Source organism: Budorcas taxicolor, chromosome 15 (assembly GCF_023091745.1).
Source record: "Budorcas taxicolor isolate Tak-1 chromosome 15, Takin1.1, whole genome shotgun sequence".
Lineage (NCBI taxonomy): Eukaryota > Metazoa > Chordata > Mammalia > Artiodactyla > Bovidae > Budorcas > Budorcas taxicolor.
Genome location: NC_068924.1, coordinates 21,490,853 through 21,510,467, shown reverse-complemented (window position 1 = coordinate 21,510,467; position 19,615 = coordinate 21,490,853). Strand labels below are relative to the sequence as shown.

Sequence of the window (19,615 nt, the reverse complement as noted above, 5' to 3'; positions counted from 1 at the left end):
ATTTAGATATAATATTATAAAAATTATCTTGTTTGCCAGGTGTGATCATCAGTGCTTTGCATGTGTTATCATTATGTGTAATTTTCACAGCAATCTTATTTTTGAGGGTTGGTCTTACTATTATTCCCATTTTACAGATGAAGAAGGTGAGGCACAGATGTAAAATAAGCCACCTGAAGTTTCAGCTGTGGTCGATATGGGATTTGAATACATGTAATTTGATTTCATAGCTTATGTGCTCTTTACATTTTATAGACTTTTCATTGAGAGTTTTAAGTCAATTAAATTTTGCACTTTGAATTATTTGTGTACTCAGTATTAAGTATTTCTTCCAAGACAATAGTTTTTTCATCCACGTCAACACTTTCGCATTTTAAAATGTATCTGCTCATCATGGTGGTAGGAGAATATTGATCAGAGAACTTGATCTTTATATGTGCTCTTTTGGGTCTTGTGTATTTGCAGTGTCCTGAAGTTCGTTTGAACATCATCTCCAATTTGGACTGTGTAAATGAAGTGATTGGGATCCGGCAGCTCTCCCAGTCACTCCTCCCTGCCATAGTGGAGCTGGCTGAAGATGCCAAATGGAGGGTCCGGCTGGCCATCATCGAGTATATGCCACTGTTGGCGGGCCAGCTGGTGAGTGTGGGCACTCTTGTGAGCTGAAGGATAGCATCACATAGTGGAGCAGACTCCCCAGGGCCAGCAGGAGGCCCACATGGCTCTTGCGGTTATGTTCATTTAGAGGCATGAGAAAGTATGGTCTCTGTCAGTTGCCTGTAGAGTGGTTTTCATTTTCATCAGTGCATTTGCATCTAACAAAAATGTATTATAAAAACACATTTCACCTCCCCACCATCTGAAAGCAAAGCCACAGAAGAATATATAATTTCTTGATATATGTCACATAGATTTTGTGATACTTAATGACTCTGTGACTTAAGGAATATTTATCTGAGAAGAAAGGGGAGTATGGTTTCGAGATTTGACTTTTGCTCAGGGAAGCTTCCCTCTCTGCCTATACTCTGAGCAAATGTCTCTGGTTACCACTTTTCTTGCATTCTGGTTAAAGGGAGTTGAGGACTCCCCGTATGAAAAAGGAGTGTTGAAGTTTGTAATGCTAATATTTTGGCCAGAGTTTGTATTATCACATTATCTGTTACTGTTTGAGATTTATGAATAGTTTTATTGATAACAAGTTAATTAAAATTTCAGTGCTGGGTTTTATAGTCACATCCTTTCCTTTCTTTTATAGCAGGTGCCCTAGTCAGTTCTGAGTTTGATGTGATGTGCCCTCATCATGGTGGCTGCACTTTACTATTAACTGTTAAAATCTAGATGAGGAGATAGACAACTGATCTCTTTTTGGGCAGGGCTGTGTTCAGTGTTTTATTTCCAGGGCCTCCCATAGTGCCTGGCATTAATCAGGCACTTAACATTTGTTGATTGTTGAGAGAAATGAATACTTCACTAGTTTTTGAGAAAGCTCACAATGTGTCAGTTTATAGCCAGTATTACTGCAATTTGTTTCGCCTCTTTTACTTTTATTCCTTTCATATCATAGCATATGAGATTTATTTTTTCTTTTCTTGGACTACTGAATTTGTGTTGTTATTTTGGTGTACTTAGTTTATGAAATTTGTGCATGTCTGTGGGATCATGTTTTATAAAACTTGAAGTGTCCCATTCTCCATAATAGATGCCAGAGATAGCAGTGTACTGGTTTCCCCACTGTCTGAAAGTAGAGCATCCCTAAGAGCGCTTTTGCAAGCTGAAGATGGTGTAAAGCAAAGAAGCAGTTACCTTAGGACACATCCTGCTAACAGATACATGAAATAGATCTAGAAAAAGCACAGATGCCCACAGACACAGTTTGGAGCAGTGGCGGCCTGATGCTGAAATGAGATGTTGAGTGTAGTGCTCAGGGAGGGAGCTTGGCTGTGCCACGCTTGCTGCTTCCTGTCTAAGGGTTCATTGGCTTCTTGCAAAATGAACACTGAACACTGTTTTCACTTTTTTTCATTAAAGGAGAAATCCAATTTAGATTTCTCTCAGTTAGTGAAGACATGTACTCTTTTACAGCTCTTTTGTAAAAGTGAAGTGATATAAAGTGAACTTTCAAAAAGTAGAGGATACCTAATGGGGTCAGACAAAGTCATCCAGTCAGTTTTCTCCCCCACTGTTGTTGCTCTTCAGTTGCTAAGTCGTGTCCGACTCTTTGTGGCCACGGACTGCAGCACGCCAGGCTCCCATGTCCTCCACTGTCTCCCAGAGTTGTTCTGCCATTCCCAAGTACTGAGTGTCATCTTCTGTTCTTAAGTGTTGGCTATCATGACTCAGAGTGGAAAGCAGCAGTGGTTAACTGGTTTGCTGAAGGTTGAAGTAACTGTCTAGAGGGGAGGGTGAATTTCAGTACCGTTTCTTTTAACCTCTGTTCCTTGGAAACAGACACTTGGTGACTTTGCTTCATGCTTGCCTAGCAGGGGTGGCATGCATCAGTCAGAAGCGTTTTGTTATACAGCTTCAACATCTGTTAGTATTATGTATTTTATTCTTTAAAAAAAAAATCCATAAAGACTTTTATTTCAGGTAGTCAATTTATAAAATTCCTTCAAGACTTTATGTATGGCCTGATTTATGGACCATAGTGAGTAAATATAAGGCTAAATCACAAGAATCAGGAAATAAAAGTTAATTAGGACTCAGAGAAATCCATGACCTGAAATGAAAAATAAATCTTTGAGAGCAGACATGGTAATCCAAGTGTATGCTAAAGCCTGTTCATAACCTGTTATTATGAAGCCATTTTATTATATTTTGAAAGCACTTGTATAACATTTCTTTATTTAAAATATATGGTCACTGGTCAGAAACTTCTTAGGTTCCAAAGAAGCTGAAGAGTGTAAACATGTAGGCATCAAGAGAGAGGTGCGGGGAAAGCCATCTCCCACACGATGTGAAGTCCACGGTGCTGGGTCTGTGTAAACCAGCTTAAGGAGCTCGTTCGTGGCCTGTGCTGGTTTGGCCACCGGTGATGGGGAGAACTGGGATGGGTCTGCCTCACCTGTAGTCCTGTATCTGCTTATTCTCTCTCTGCTTTCTCCCGTGGATCCCGGGGTGCTCTCTGTAATTGGGGAGGAGTCTATTTCTTGATGTCAAGTTCTTTATCTTTAAGGATTTATTAAGATATTAACCAAAAAAAAAGAGATATTAACCAAAGAGGGGAAAATTTGAGAATTATTAGTATTTCTTACTGGTGTTTTCCTGATGGTTCATTTTCACAGATATTCCGTGGAGATCTTTTGGCAGAGTGTCCATTCTGCATTCTTTCTGCAGTGTAGTGTCTGGTTCCAGGCCACTCTCTTCTCTCCCACTTAGCAGTCCCTGGGCCATCTCATTTACCTTTTCTTTATGATTTCTATCCAATAAAGTAGTTTTATAGATTGTAAATCAGACCTCATGGTATTATTTTTTCTGGCTGGTCCATGAATTCAGCTTATTTGGAAATAAGTGATTTTTTAGCTTTCAGGTCACTTTGGTGTAATATAATTAGACCTTGATTTTTAAACTTTGGAGACATGTATTAATGGAATCTTCTGTATCCATAGGGTGTGGAATTCTTTGATGAAAAGCTGAATTCTTTATGTATGGCCTGGCTTGTGGACCATGGTAAGTAAGTAAGTTAATGGGAGTCCTGTGTTTTTGCAAACATCCCGTTTTGTTTGTGTATTTCCTTTTCAGAAAGGAACCCTAGTCTGACCATATTTTGTTTTACCAGTGTAGGGAGGAAGACAGACTTCCATTAAAGTCCAGTTAGCTTGTTCTGATCAAAAGTTTGACATTTCTGTTTTCTACCAATTTTTCTACCTTAAACTTTATTTTCTTCATTGAACAATCTCTTTGTTCTATTTCTCACTCTTTCCCTTACATTGTTTTTAAACTTTCTCTTTCATACATGTACTCATTCCTTTCTTATCCAGAGGTCTTCTGTTCCACCATCTTTTGCCATCTTTGTGTCTTCAGCCACTGTAGACTGAGTTGGACAGGGATTGGAATCAGAAGAAAGACCTGGGGGAAGAAATGGCTCGTGGGCTCCTTTGAGGTGACATAGAGAAGCAGGTGTGCAGTGGTGCAGCACATGTGTCAGGGCATGGAAGGAAGACACCGCATGTCACCTGGGATAGAGAGGGCCCCAGTTTCTGGTTTGGGTGAGAGGCTCGCTATCTTTTCTGTGCATTTATAGCATAACTCATTTCAGCAATCAGAGAATCTTTTTCCTCTAGTGCCACATACTGTGTTACAAAAAAAAGCTGAAACTGCTGCTTATCAAAATACACAGTTGATGTTTTATATAAAACTACTTTATGTGTTCACTTGTTAGCAGTTGACTTTTGAACAAGGTTTCAGGTCTGGATGTCTGTGCTTGTCTGCTGGGCAGCGATGGGTCGGAGAGGGCCTCTCTGTACCAGTGAGGTCCAGTGTTAGCCTCCTGTCCAGACCTGGCAGCTTCCATGTGGTCTGAGATCTGTGCAGATGAGGGCCCTGAGGACTTGGAATGTTTTGTGAGCTTTGGTTCCATATTTTGGTGATTATGATGGGTATCTTGCTTCAGTTCCACAGCACCTTAGTATATACTTTAGCATATCTCTGAGGGTGTCTCTGAGACCCTCCTTTGGGAGTAGTGGGGATATTGTGTCTGCTTCTGCAGCTAGGTGGTTTTAAGGGTCAAAACAAACAAACGAAAAGAAAAAACCCAGCTCTCCTGAGTGATTTAAAAGAATACCTCCAGCGTAAAGCACAGGACTTGGTGTAGTGGGTGTTAAATAACTGTGCTGAACTGAAGCTGAATCAGTGGACAGAAATGCTAACGTCCCGGATGAAGCATCACACATTGCAAGATGTCAATCCTTGCCAAACTGATTTTTTTTGAAGAAAGTGAAAGTGAAGTTGCTCAGTCACGTCCGACTCTTTGCAACTCCATGGACTGTAGCCTACTAGGCTCCTCCGTCCATGGAATTTTCCAGGCAAGACTACTGGAGTGGGTTGCCAGTTGGATCATATGGTTAAAAAAGTGAAGAGGAGAGGTGCAAAAAATGTAAATTTCTTAAAGACATGTAAATGTAGATAATCTCATTGTTTTCAAACTAGATTGCAAAGATTTTATTTCTCTCTTTCTTGTCCTCTAAAGTTGTCTCTGTATGGCTTCATTTTTTTTCTTCTTAAACGAAACTAAGGTTTGGTGAAATCATGGGAAAGATAATCTTCTCTATTTAGAAATAAAGTGTTCATATTATTTCTGATAAATATTAATGTTAGTGAGTCCCAGCAGATTGGTCCATACTTTCTTTGAAAGCTAGTATTCTACACTTAATTTTGAGATACTTTTAAAATCCTGTTGTTCCACAAATAATTGAATTCCTGACATCTTTTCTATATAGAATTCACCCGTCAATGCAGGTTAATTAATGCTTTCTTTTTTCTCTGATTTTTTGTCTTCCGGTTTAGGAGCAGAAGAGACCCGTGTGTCTTTTTCTGCAGCAGCATACTTAAGTGGCCTTTGCAAGCATTCTTTGAACCAATGAAATGTCAGCTCTGAAATTGTTCGAGGTTTTGTTTTTGCATTTTAGATAACTGCCATGTAGTGATCAGTGATCTGTTCAATTTTTAGAAACTTTTTTTGCTTATTAAAGTACTAAGAGGATATTGTGAAAAAGTACAGAGAACTAGAAGCAAGACGGTATCACTTACCCTCTTTTCCCATGGTTGAGTGGATAGTGTTGATCAGAGAGAGGAATTTAGAAGGGGAATTTATTTTTTATATGAGGAAGGAAAAAGTACCAAAGTTAGAAATACACCACATATACACCACATATAGAGTGTTTTAGAAATTCAGAGGAACACCAGCCAGACCTTGAGGGGAGAGGGAAGAAGAAGGAGGGAGAGAGACAAATCAAGCAGAGAGGAGAGGCAGAACCGTGGAGTGGTTTGTTTGCATTCTTTTCACAGCAAAACTGAGAGGAGCCAAGAACATAGTAGGCGTCTGGCCAAGCGGAGTTGAGTGCAGTTAAGGTCTGGGTCAAGGCCGAGCGCTAGTCTCTGGTTACTCTGGCAATGAGATCCCTTCCCTATGGCAGTGGCATTAGGATGAGAAGAATCTCAAGCAAATAAACAACGAGGGGAGAAGACACAGATGGGAAGAAGTTGGTGGGGGACAGTGTGCTCAAAACAAAGACTGCTGGTGAAGGGAGGGAGTTTTTGTTAGAGTGGAACAGGTGACTTGAGCGTGTTCCTTCGAGAGTGCTGCTGAATATCCCTCCCAGGCGGCTGCTCCCACGCTCCGGTCAGGTTGCACGCTGCTAACAATCTAGCCTCTTGGCTCAGGTGTCTGGCCTGTGCTCACCAGTGGCGTCGCCTGAGAGGCTCTGTAGCCTGGGAAGAACCGGCCGTTTCCTGGCTGGGAGCTGAGTGTCAGTCTTCTGGGCTCAGAGCTGTGGCCTGGGTGCCTGTCACTCCCAGCTGTCAGCCGGGAGCGTTGGGCACCCCTGGAGGGAGGAGTAGAAGAAGGAGTCGGCACTGACCTTCCACTTGTTACCTAAGGCCAAACTTTGAGTGTATTGGGCGTGTAAGATGAAGCGTTGCCATACCTGTCTTTGTTGGCTGTTGTATGTAGTAACTAGTTGTTGAGAAGATGTGGCTCAGGCCTTTATTATCTAGATTTATGATGTCTTTGCTAAATGACCTTGTAGGGAATTACGATATTAAAGCAGGCACGTATATTCACAGAAGGCGTTTGATGTGTTGCCTCAACAGAAACATTTTTAAGGGGAGAAAAGGCAAGTCAGTCTAAGGTTTTTATTTGCTGTTGTGTAGACGACGACAGTGGCCTCTGACTAGCCTCCTTGCTGCTGTTCTCAGCTGTTCTTGCTGCTGCTGAAATAATCTTGCTAAAATACCACATTGGTCATAGGGCCACATCTTTGCTTTAAAAACCCACCATTGGTTTCCTTACAGTCTAAATTTAGCTTTCATGAAGCTCGGTCTGACTCCACCCTAACTGTTCAACCTTACAGTCTCACAGATTCCAGTTTTTCCTTTGTGCCCTGGGTAGCTTTTTTTGTCCTTTCTAGGAATTCGTCCCCTCTTCTCTCCACTTACACAAACCCTCCATGATCTTTAAGGCCCAGTGCAAGGCCTGTGTTTCCCACAGCCTTCCCAGACCTCCCTGCTCTCTGTCCTCTAAACTCCTACGCCCTCAGGGCCCTTACTGTTGCATGCTTTATTATAATGCGTCCTAGACCCCATGACTTCTCAGAACGCATGATTTTTCATTTCTCTGCTTGAGTATGTGGTCTTTGGGGGCAAGTAACTTATGCATTCTTTCTGTGACACATAGCATGTAGTTGGCACTCATATTTGCTAATTAATGATGCCTGTAATGAGCTCCTTACTTCCCTTTTCCTTGGACATTTTGAAACTATAGTCAGACCACATCAGCATATTAGAAGTCATAGCTGAGCATGCTTGCCATCGCAGTCTGACTAAATTTGGAGTGTTTACAGTTTTATTTTTGGCCCACCTTTGACGATGGCGTAAGGAAAAGTAAACCAGGTTACGCTCGTGATGTGAGCAGCATGCCAAAATCTTCTTCACCTCTTCTGCAGTGTATGCCATCCGGGAAGCTGCCACCAATAACCTCATGAAACTAGTTCAGAAGTTTGGTACAGAGTGGGCCCAAAATACCATCGTTCCCAAAGTGTTAGTAATGGCGAATGATCCTAATTACCTGCATAGAATGACCACTTTATTCTGCATTAATGTAAGTATTACATAGCTGTTTTGTTAAGCTCTGGTGTTAAACCAGTTATTCAGGACTGTATTTCTGAATCCTGAATATGTTGTCCTCTGTTTGGACTATATTTCTTAATACTGATTAAGTTGGATATTTAGGAGATGAGAGAAAACTGTCAATTTTTCAATTGGTGTTAAACTCTACAGTCAAGTCAGTTTTGAATTCTGGTCTAATTCTGGGATTCTGTTCTACCTTGTATCTTTCATCACATGCTTACACTAGAAACATTTTCCTGGCGGCCAGTTACTTTCTTAGCTCTTTAGATTTGGGGACACTTTTTTTTTTAAAAAAGGTGTATTTTAATGTGCTGTCTTATTTCTTTTTCAAGGCACTGTCTGAAGCCTGTGGTCAGGAAATAACCACTAAGCAGATGCTGCCGATTGTATTGAAAATGGCAGGAGACCAAGTAGCAAATGTCCGCTTTAATGTGGCCAAATCTCTACAGAAAATTGGACCAATTCTAGATACTGAGTAAGATTTTTAATATTCTTTTTTAAAAAGTAGATTTAAGTTTTCACCCCATGCAGGCAGAAATAGCTATAATTAGATTTGGTGATTTTCACATCACCTGAGATGTGGGTTAGGTTAAAGAAAGTAATAAAGTAATTCAATAACCAATTTTGAGGGCGTCTGCTTTATATTTAAGCTCTGTACTTGTGTAGATCATTGTCCAAAGCTAATTCTGCAGAGACTTAGAGAAATTATTTAGTACTTGTCAAGTTAATATTATAGGTGTTTTAAAATATTTAAAAAATTTTAAACTGTGAAAATTACCATAGAGTATAATATATATTACGTACCATAAAGCATTTCTCTGGCTCAGAAGACTGCCTTTCACAAAGCATACTGTTGGATTTTAGTGCTTTGCAGGAGGAAGTTAAGCCGGTACTACAGAAGCTAGGCCAAGATGAAGACATGGATGTCAAGTATTTCGCACAGGAAGCCATAAGTGGTATGTCTGTTTCTGCCTTCCAGCTTTGGCCTGGGCTCACAGAATGTGAGTGGTGTTAAGTGGGCCAGGCGATGAACACCTGGGCATGGGTGGGGGTGAGCTCCTGAAACACCGTCTCCTCTTCGAGTAGAACCTTCTTGACCCACCACCAGGCAGGCCATTTTCTCAATTCCATATCTAAGGGCTGGGTAGGGAAATGATTCTTACTGGTAGGAACAGTGTTTTGTTTGGATTTTAATCAGTTTTTCAAGTTTTAACTTTGGATTAGCCTGACAGTAAAGAAGCTGACCACTGTGAGAAGCTCTTAGTCTTGCGCTTTGGGATCATTGCTGCTGCGCTGAATATTTGCATACATAGTTCATGTACTTTCTGTACCACTAACTTGATTTTGTTTGGAATTTTCTAGTGCTTGCACTGGCATAACGTGGAACGAGGGGAAAGACTTTACTAAATTCTTGTCACAGATTTCTAGTCAATGTGTTCTTGAACTGGGTGGAGAGAAAAAAAATGGAAAACCTTCAAGACCTCATCCGAGCAAATGGCAGCAACTTACAAGAAATCAAATTTCAGTGACTTGATTCTTTCTAAAGATGAAATGGCGTTGTTTTTCACTTGTCTTCCTTGTTGGGATAATTTAAACTGTTCTTATTGTTTGACCAATCTCTGATACTTGACACAGTCATTTCTTGACTGTCTCCTAATGATTTACTTAGCCCCGCCTGGGCTCCTGCATCGTCATCGTTTAATCAGGTCCCAGCCTCTTTGATATTCCACCAAGCCTGGACGGGCTTTGGACCCAGACGTGGAACAGAGTGATTCTTTGGATGTTTACATGTATCTGTGTGTCTCCATTCCAAAGTTAAATGTACATGGTTTAGAATAACTTATTTTATAAGCACTCCACTTGGGAGACACACTGAGATTTAACTGTAGTGAAAGCCATATTCTCCTGGATAATGATGGGCCGTGTCAGTGCCTCACGCGAAAGAGGAATGTGGATGCTCAGGGTTCATGTGTTGGTTGTTTTGGTTTTTATTTGCTCAATTGTGGCTGTAATCATGTCATTCAGAAACCTGAAATGCAGATGCATCTCGCTCCTAATGTGTCGTGTTGAAACCTAACTCCATTTCTGCAGCTCCCCACTGTGACTGCATTCAAAAATACTCCTCTTTCTCCCTGCTGAGATGCTTAGTGCCTCTGAATAAGCTGTGGTTCCCCTGTATGATTGTAGACTGCAGTTGCATTTCTAATGAGTAAAGGAACCAGTGGGACAACACTGAGGATTTCCTGTTCCTTACCTGTTTCTGCTTCCAACTGGGTGAACGTTTGGTTCTCGCTATATTGTACAGTAATAGCTTTCCAAACTGAAGGTTCATTATTTTTTTGGTATGGGTGATGCTGGAATCTTATCATTTGAAATGTTATTTTACTTTTACAGTAAAACCTCGTTAATTCCTCCTGGAATTGATAATGACTTAAAGCTGAAGGGTTTGCTGAAGCAAATTAATTGTACGTAAGGAAGCCTGATGTTTCTGAACTACTTAAACGCTCTTTAAAAAGCACCCTTTTCCCACTTGATATGCCTAGTTTCTAATCACTCTCATCAATTATATTAAAGTACCGTCCATGAGGATCTTTATCCGGCCACACCTTTATTTAGATACATTGAGTTTGCTCTTTATACCTGATAGATATACACACATATTTAATGGAGGATTTACATATTTTTTCTTTTAAATTTATGAATATTTTTCACCAAATCAAACTTGCCCTGCCCTAATGACTTTTTAATTAATGAGGTTTTATTGTAGCTTATTCTTCTCTCAGTGCATCTTGCTGAGTCTGAGTCTTGCTGTAGTCTGCTTGTTTCCATTTTGGTTTTCAAATAGTTTCTTTCATTTATAGTCTCTTAAAGCCAGTGAGCCCTGTTCTGTTTCGTGAAGACACAAAGACTTCTAGGAAGCTTTGTACATTAAACCATTTCAGAAAACCAAGTTTGACCAAATATTTTAAAGTTTGTTTTACCTTAGAAAAGCAGAACATTTAAAATCAAAATTATCTGAGTGCACTTAAAACTGCCAAATGATAGTAATTTTCTGTTTTATTACTTCTGGGCTAAGGATTAAATATTTTCTTAGGCAAAAATCTTTTCTTTCCCTTAAGAAATCATTAATTATTATGCTGTAAACCATTTTTGTTTCATAGTTCTTTTTGTTTTTTTATTACCTGTAGTTAACGCTCCTCTTCATTGAATTTCATATTTGAGAGACTATTGTCTTGATTGAAACGAATTTACACAACCATTGCTTGCCTCTGGTTTGGGGGCAGACTCTTTACTGGCCTTGCGGCCCTCCTGGGGAGCACTGAAGATGTGGCACAGGGGAGACTGTGAGCCCTTTCTTTCTCAGGCTTGGGGCAGGGAGCTCAGCAGGGACCTGTGTTTTTGGGTCACCCTGTAGGGACTTCATTGTTTCTTCTGACTTCAACAATGGGGATCCACTTTGTTACTCTTCAGAGGAACTGATCTTTGGCCCATAACGTGTCCTTTTCTCCACGTATTAGTTTTCTTGCCTTAATTTCGCAGGAATGTAAGCGCCAGGAGCTCTGTAAGGGCTGGGGTTATGTTTTGTCTTCTGCTGTAACTGTACCACCAGCATCTGGGTCAGTGTCTGGTGTACATAGTAGGTGCTCAATAAAAATGTGTTCAATGAATTTCTAAAACCTGTCTTCTGTTGTGTTGTGTGTGTGGAACAAGTCACCCAAGGCACCAGACTATTCTCATTCTCCTCTTGACACAATAAAAGTCTTATCAGGAGTGGAATTCACCTTAGTGTTGTGGGGTTTAACTTTCACAGGTTTAAGAGACAAGATCTTGTTTCTCTGTCTATGCTGTCACGAAGATACGAACCTGAAGTGCATTTGGTTTCGTAAGCATAAACAGGTTAATGTATGGTTTCCAACGTGACTGTTTCCAGTCATGTTGGCGCCCTCAGGTCACAGAAATAGCGCAGCTTGGCCACTGTGATTCTAGGCCCTGGGGGTCTTTGCTGGACATCACGTCCTGAATCAACAGAGATGGCAGCCTGACCTTTGAGCAGTCTTCTCCAAGCGGCCAAGATACTGCGTGGACCTCCAGGGGAGTCAGGTCATTCCTGACCCAGTGGTTGGGCTGTGGTAACCCTGGCTTGTTGGCAGTGTTGCTAATCGCTGTGTTGTCATGGAGTTAAAAATCTGGTTCTTCCCTGAGGAAATCACACTGGTCCCTTTGCCCTGGGATCCCAGGGCAGAGTGGCCCAGCAAGTTGGATGCTTGTCTCTCACCTTTCACTTAAATTCCTCTGACGCTTGTTTTTCCTTTCTGGCCTTCTGGTCTTAAAGCCTCCTTTCTAAGCACTGCCTGGTTACAGACTGGAGGGGGAAGGAGCGGTCACCTTGTTCTCTCCAGTTAACAATGAAGAGATTGTGGCCTGATGTTATGTAATTGCTTCTCTGGGATTCTCTCATACTCCTGTTTTCCGTCCAGCTCCGTGCTCGTCCTTCCTGTTCACTCACATGTCTCCAGTCTTTTTTTGTACCTAGAACAGTCTCACTATTCCGTTTGCCTCCACGAGCCTGCTTTTTCCAGGAAATTACATAATGTTCAGTTGAGATGGAAATCTTTCTGAAGGATGAAGAGATTTTAATTACTCATTGGGTAGAAAAGCCAAGTCATTTCTTTCTTCAGCGTTGTTGTCTTAAATTGATGTCATCAGTTTTGCAAGGAGCCAAGTCTCTCCTGTCTGGCTGGGCTTCTGTAGGCTGTCAGTGACCCAGAGGTGAGGGAGTACCCGGCTGGCACCGTAGGCCCAGTGGGGTGGCACTTCCCGTGGCCCTTGAGGAAAAGGCACCTTCAGTCAGGTGCAGGGGTGGACCAGCTCCGTGCCTGGAGGCCTGTGCGCATCCCGGTCGCAGGGCTGGCGCACCTGAGGGCCCTGGTGAGGAGGCGCAGGGGAGCTCCCGGGGACGCGGCCTGGTGGGGTCCGTTACCGTCTGCTGTCTGTGTCTCTAGCGGTGGCCCAAAGGCTGAGGAAGCTAGATTTTCCTGTGACGGACGGTGAAGAGCCCAGCGCCCCTGGGGCTGACAAGAACCACTTTCTGAGACCCAGAGGGCCTGGAGAGGACACGGGGAAGGTAAGCGCCCTCACGCCGCGGGCCCGGGCCCCTCCGTCACCTGGGCTGAGGTGTGGGTGGAGGGCAGCCGGCGGCCTGGGGCTGCTGCAGAGCTTTGAGCTCTCTCCCTGAGAGGACAGCGGAGTTCCGGGGACGAGGGAAGTCTGCTTTTATATATATTACATATATTTTTTGACCTTCATTCTGGGAATGCCTTCTGAAGGGTGGGGTGGGCTTGCCAGCACCCTGCCACCCCACCCCCGACGCAGAGGAGAGAGGTGGTTTGGTAAAGGGTTGCTTATTGAAGCAGGCTATGTCTGCATACCTCCCAGAAGAGACTGTTCTTACTTGCTACAATTTGTCTCAGGTAGTCACTTCCATTCAAGGAAAAAACCATTTACCATTTTACTGGGTAATAGCCTGAATGTTTTACTAGGGACTGCCCCCCGCCCCCGCCCCGCCCCGCCCCTTGACACCACTCTGAAGGACATGTGCCAAGTTCAAGTTCAGCGAAGTTGGGGCCAGCCAGTGCCCTGGGGCTCTTTGTTCGGAGGGTGGCGTATGACTCACAGGCTCCTTCAGAAAAGCAGCGCAGAGGGGCTGGTTGCCGCGTGCTGATGCCAGGCTGCATTAGTTTATTGGGAAGGTGATGGTATTTTGTACCCACTCCAGTGCGTTTGCTTGGTGACAGTTCTAACATCAAAACGTTTGTCTTAGAAATCTTTATGCCCTTTCCTTCATGTTTTGTGAACCGGGGCCCTGAGAATCTTCTGCTCTGGCCCAGGCCCTGAGCTGCAGCCTTATGTTCGAACGTTCTCCCCTTCGTGCCCTGTGCTCCGCTCTCCCAGGGCCAGCAGCTCAGCTCTCCCTGCAGTGACTGCCTCCGCCCCGGAGGAAGGGCTGGGGTGACAGCACCCTCAGCCTCAGCAGCCTTTGGTCCTTGCCTCTGTTTCACTGAACTTGGCCTCAGGGAAAATACCACGTCTGAACAACAGTTTCGCATTTTTAAGCCTAAGCCACAGACTTCCTTGGGAAGTCCTACACATTCAGTCAGGGGCCACTGACTGTGCCATTAAATGCATGGTTTGCCTGAGATCTGCTCGAGGACTAGTTGAGATGACCCCTCTGTGGCAGACTTGCGGTCTGGAGGTGGCCCTGATGGCCACAAGCTGGGGAAACAGCATCTGCTGCCATGTCCTGAACCCCAAAACTTGGTAACTATAGACAGCTTGTCAGGCTCCCAGCAAAATCTCCCTTCGTCCTCGCAGCAGCCTTGTGTGGTGGGTGCTGGTGGCTCTGTTTCTCGGGCCGAGAACCTCCCCCCAACCCTGTCCTGTCTACCGGGGCCTCTTTTCCAGCACCCGGAGGCCCAGCTGTGTTCGGCTTCTGAGGCTACAAATCAGTCAGCCCGGTAAAACCCCTTGTCCTGACTCAGGGAGCCTTCCCTGCGTCTGTTTGACTTAAGGAAAAGGACTCGGGGTGAGATGGAAAGGGAATTGGCTGTTGCCAGGCAAGAGCCCTGTGTGTCAGGGGCCAGCAGCCAAGTGAGTGATCCAGGAAGTCATCCAGTTGCAAACCAGAAATTGTTCTTAACCCCTCACTCACTGTCGGCGGCGTGTAGCAGATTGGCCATCTGCCCCAGCGGGGTTGGGGTGAACCCCGGCTATTGAGAACCCTGGGAACTGCCTCCAGCATCCACTGGCCTCTGGGCCCTGCGGGAACCGTTCGACAACCCGGGGCTCGGTCTGCCTTTTGACCCAAGACAGGATGGCCCCGCGGGACGAGGGCCAGTTCCTGCGCTGACGGGTGCCTGCTCGGGGCCTCCCAGACTGGCCCCTGGTGGCTGCTCTCTGCTGACAGAGCTGCCGACGGGCCTCTGTCAGGCGAGGGTTAACAGAGGATTTGTTTATTGAATCGCGAAGTAGCTGTCACATGATTTTAATCAAAACACCATTTCCCTGACAACAGTGATGTCAGTCTTGTTATTGCAGGAAGGAGCAGCTGTGAGGGACAGTCAGGCTCCACGCTGAGCCCAGGTCCAGAGACTCAGAGCAAGTCAACTTGAAGCGTCATCTGTAGGGGTCGCAGGCAGCCCCCGCCCCGCGCCGCCCCGCGCCCCCGCCCCGCGCCGCCGCCCCGCCGGAACCTGCTGTCGGTCTCCTTCTGACTCGACAGCCTGTGCCCTGCAGATGCTGGCCAGGGCCCGGCCACCCCATCTCCACTGACACTGCCCCTTCTGCGCCCATTCTTCCTTCTTTGTTTTCCCTTCTGGTTTTTCCAGTTCTCCTTATTTTCCCCAAGCTCAGCGTGTCATTCATTTGGGCCCCTAGGATCTCTGACCTCTGCCTCTGGCACCTGTCTCCCCTCTGTATTTTAAATCAGCAGTTCTCGCCAGCTTGAGGTGGGGCCCTCCTGCCACTCGGGAATCTTGGCTCTCTTTGGAGCCTGCTTCCTGGAGGAGAGGGGCATCTTGGCCTGTCCTTTTCTCTCCCGAGAGCAGGTAGGGGGGCCTGGGTGCTGCCTGAGGGTCTCCAGGGCAGTTCTGAGGAGCTCGGCTGTGGACGTCTAAAGGGGAGGAGCTCCTCAAGAAAGGGCCAACCTTAGGGTAGGAGGTTGGTTCTCTTGAGCCCAGAATGACAAGAGGAGGCCTGCATCCAATCCGGAGATCAGGGCCCAGGGAGAGGGCAGCAGACCATTGCCAGGGTCCGCGGAGCAGTGTCCTCAGGGCCTGCCGCCTCTCCACACCTTCTCTCTCAGGGGTGGGGACCGAGCAGCCGTCTCTGCAGAGAAAGACTGCAAGCCCTCCAGCCCTGCTGTATCCTGAAGCTCAGTCTTAAAAATTGGAGACGGATGAGAAAAGCCTTCTAAGTGGGACATGGATTCTCACAGCTGTTCTTTTATCTGTGGTACCCATGCCTACAATTCATCACTGAAAGAAGAAATCCTAGGCAAAGTTCTTGGTTCTTTGTATTTTTTTGTTTGTTTGTTTAGTTATTTTTGGCTGTGCTGGGTCTTTGTTGCTGCGTGAGCTTTTCTCTAGTAGCGACGAGTGGAGGTTACTTTTCGTTGCGGTGCACGGGCATCTCATTGCCGTGGCTTCCTTTGTGAGGTACGGCTTCTGGGGCCTGGGGGCTCAGTAGTCACGGCTCCCGGGCTCTAGAGCACGGGCTCAGCAAGTCGTGAGGCCCTGCTTAGCTGCTCCACGGCACGTTGGATCTTCCCAGACCAGGGATCAAGCCCACGTCTCCTGCATTGGCAGGCAGATTGTTTACCCCTGAGCTACCAGGGAAGCCCTGTTCTTGGGTCTTAACCTGGAGCAGGTGCTCGGAATAGGGCAGCCACCTTAAATCTGTGACGAGATTTCATCGGCACCAAACAACTATTTTCTATGTTGAGTGCTGGGATGATCAGGAGTTAAATGAAAACAAGAGAGGTAGAAGTGACAAGCCATTGAAGGGATCTGGGAGTCTTCTGAGTGCTTCCTTGTTGGAGGGCAGGGCTAGGCCAGGCTGCACTCGAACCTCACAGTAAAGTGGTTGTTGACTCAGCTCATCTGTGTTCCCGAGTCACCATTGGGATAATGAGCCTTGGCAGTGATTTGCCCAGGTTAGCAGTAGGGCTGGGAGTAGTTCCAGGGGCCAAGTACCCAGCCAGGGGACCTTTGCTGCCTCCCAAGCTGTCCCTGGCAAAGAATGGATAGGTTCCACCCGACTGGAGGGCCTTAGTGGCCAAGTGACCGCTCCAGGGAGTGGGCGGGGAGGCTGGACTCCGTTCTCCCACACTTGCTCCTGGCTGGGCCCTCCTTGCCCAGCTCTTTCATCCCCGGAGCCTCCTCCAGCTGCTTGCCTGACCTTGGGCCCTCTCTTGGCTGGCGCAGGGGCCTGCTGAACATCGGTGCTTCTTTAGTGACTGGGGGGCAGTTCTAGTAGGCCTTGGACTGGAACCTGAGCCGCCGGCTGGTCTGTGAACTTGGGGTCCCACAGTGGGGCAATGCTTCAGGGAGAGGCCTGGGGGGCTTTCCCTCAGTTCAGTTGCATCCCACCCCTGCCCCCTAACTGTGTGGGTAATCCCGGCGTGGTGACGCGCTTCCTCCTCAGGGTCAGGGCTCCCAGTCAGGCCCCCTTTTGGTATCTCAGGCCCCGTTTATTCTCTCATCTCTGGGGCGTGAAGAGAAAGACTGAGTCAGAAGCTTTCAGAGTCTGCCTGACAGGGAGGCCGACAGCATCTCCCTCTGAGAGGCTGGATCCCCGACAACTCTTTCTTGGGGCCCAGACTTCCTGAGCTCTCCGCACAACCAGCTCGCGGGGCCACGGCTGCAGTGGGGCGTCCGCCCCTCCCGGGCATGCCGTCTCCTGCACCCGGGTTCCTCACTCAGCAGCTCAGCCCGGCACCGGCTTCTCCTGGGCAGCAGACCAGCTCTGAGTCAGCGTACCTAGGAAAGTCCCCTGGAAATTTATACAAAGGGAGCTTTCAGTGCTCCCTCGGTATTTGCAACTGTCAGTCCAGAGGAGCTCAGTTGGGCCAGCGGACTGGCACACCTGTGGCAGAAAGGCGTGTCAGGTGAGCGGCTGGAAGCACGCGCCAGCTTCGCGCTCTGCTGACCTGGCTTTGGGGCATGGCCTCGGTCGTCTGCTGCTGATGTCTGAGGTGACATCCCCCTTGCTTCAGTTGAGACCTACATGTTTCTCCCAAGGGACCCTCCAAACGATAAGCCGTGAACAATATCCCATCCATCCAGAGCTGTTCCACCCTGTCATTTCAGTTTTTAAAAGATTCTTACTAGAGTGCAGAGGATTTCTCTTTAGCTCGAACAGTAAAGAATCTACCTGCAGTGCAGGAGACCCGGGTTCAATCCCTGGCTTGGAAAGCTCCTCTGGAGAAGGGAATGGCAGTTCACTCCAGAGTTCTTGCCTGGAGAATCCCTTGGACAGAGGAGCCTGGAGGGGTACACTCTATGGGGTCAGAGAGTCAGACACGACTGAACGTTGCGTGCCAGATGTGCCCATTGGTTTGCAATGTTGTGTTAGTTTCACACGTACTGTCATTTCTGTGAAGTGGTATCACTGGGACCAAATGAAAAGGGCAGAGTGGCTGTCACCTGTGCAGGTGACACGTGTCTTGTAGCGGTGTGGTACTCAGGGCTTAGTGCATAAAGCCCAGAACTTCCTCCCGTGGTGCCCTGGGGCTGCGGGCAGGGCAGGGGGCGCTCTTGCTTTCGGGATCCACCCAGGGAGGGGTGGGAACACTCAGAAGTGTGAACCCTGCTGCTGCCGAGTCGCTTCAGTCGTGTCTGACTCTTTGTGACCCCATGGACTGCAGCCCGCCAGGCTCTTCTGTCCATGGGATTCTCTAGGCAAGAATACTGGAGTGGGTTGCCATTTCCTCCTCCAGGGGATCTTCTTGACCCAGGGGTTGAACCCAGGTCTCCCGCACTGCAGGCAGATTCTTTACCACTGAGCCACTACCAGGAGGGTAACTGAGGAGTGTTAAGGGTTGCAGACAGAGATGCTAGTGCTCTAAGTTGGGGGTTAGAAACCCCTCCAGCCCCACAAACAGGCCTCAGTGGGTCCAGGAAGCAACTCCTCCCCTGAAATTGTCTGTCTCAAGTTGTGTATATGTAGGTTTGCTCGTTGCTCAGAAGAGGATCCAGAGCCTTTTATCAGCATGTCAGAGGCATCTGTGAAACCTGTTTAAGAACTAGTGGAGTAGAAAGGAACAGATGGTCAACAGAACCCTGGGTGGGACCCTGACTGGCCGTGATGGAGATGGACTCTGGTGAGGAGCATTGCAGATGCTGCATTGCTTTGGAGGTGGGAGCACTCTTGACAAGCTCTGGACCCCAGAGGTCCTGCGTCTGGAGCTCAGGGCACCCTTGCCCCTTGCACTGAGCTTCTGGCTCACAAAGGCCATCGAACCAAGATTCTGCCTGTGAAGGTCAAGGGCTTGACCTGGGGCTAGAGTTCCGGCCAGTCTCTGCTGGCAGGGCTGTTATTTTTGCCTGTACCCTGGACACTGGGGTTGTTTTTGGCAACACAAGATCAAGATGATGGAGAAATTTGGTGGGAAAGGGTAAAGTTTGCAAAACATTGTTGCTGAAATTGAGTGCTTTCCTTCAAAAAAGAAAAAAAAAAAAAAGGCAGCTGAAAGAGTGTTACTGGATTCTCGGGCAGCCAGACAGAGATTAAGAGCTATCTGGAAGCAGGACCGAGTGCCTGTAGGTGGTGCTGGGACAGCAGGGTGGTCGGCGGGCAGGCTCTGCTCTCTTTCCGCCCCTGGCTGTCTCCTCCAGGCCTCCCCCCGCCCCCCACCAGGGCCAGCGGGTGACCCCTCAGTTTGGGAGCTGTCTCAGTGCTGTAGCATGGCTCAACTGGAATGGTCTGAGTGAAACCAAATCTTAAATTTGCTGCCAGAAAGTAGGATATATTTTTTTTCCCTTTTAATTTGGCCACACCTCACACAAGTGGGATCTTAGTTTCCTGACCAAGGGATCAACCCTGTGCCCCCTGCATGGAGTCTTAGCCACTGAACGGCCAGGGAAATCCCCAGAAAGTGGGATTTAATACTGCCCTTTCACTTGGGGTCCAGCACTGAAACAAGTGCCGAGTGAATGAGAGTGCCCCAGATGCCTCAGCAAATGGGTTCTCCAGCTCCGTGGGTACTGAGCTG

General features: G+C 46.6%; 1 protein-coding gene across 3 annotated transcripts in view; it reads left to right on the top strand.

Moving 5' to 3' along the window:
* Positions 1 to 19,615, top strand: part of PPP2R1B (protein phosphatase 2 scaffold subunit Abeta) — a 35,260-nt gene that overhangs the window by 12,071 nt on the left and 3,574 nt on the right. For 2 of the 3 annotated variants that reach the window (XM_052653074.1, XM_052653073.1), the window contains exons 10-15: positions 466 to 639; positions 3,609 to 3,669; positions 7,662 to 7,816; positions 8,178 to 8,320; positions 8,710 to 8,801; positions 12,849 to 12,970. In XM_052653074.1, coding sequence (XP_052509034.1) covers positions 466 to 639; positions 3,609 to 3,669; positions 7,662 to 7,816; positions 8,178 to 8,320; positions 8,710 to 8,801; positions 12,849 to 12,970 — 747 coding nt within the window. Of the gene's footprint in view, positions 1 to 465; positions 640 to 3,608; positions 3,670 to 7,661; positions 7,817 to 8,177; positions 8,321 to 8,709; positions 8,802 to 9,207; positions 11,513 to 12,848; positions 12,971 to 19,615 lie in introns of those variants that run through there. The other variant, XM_052653075.1, reaches the window with a different exon arrangement.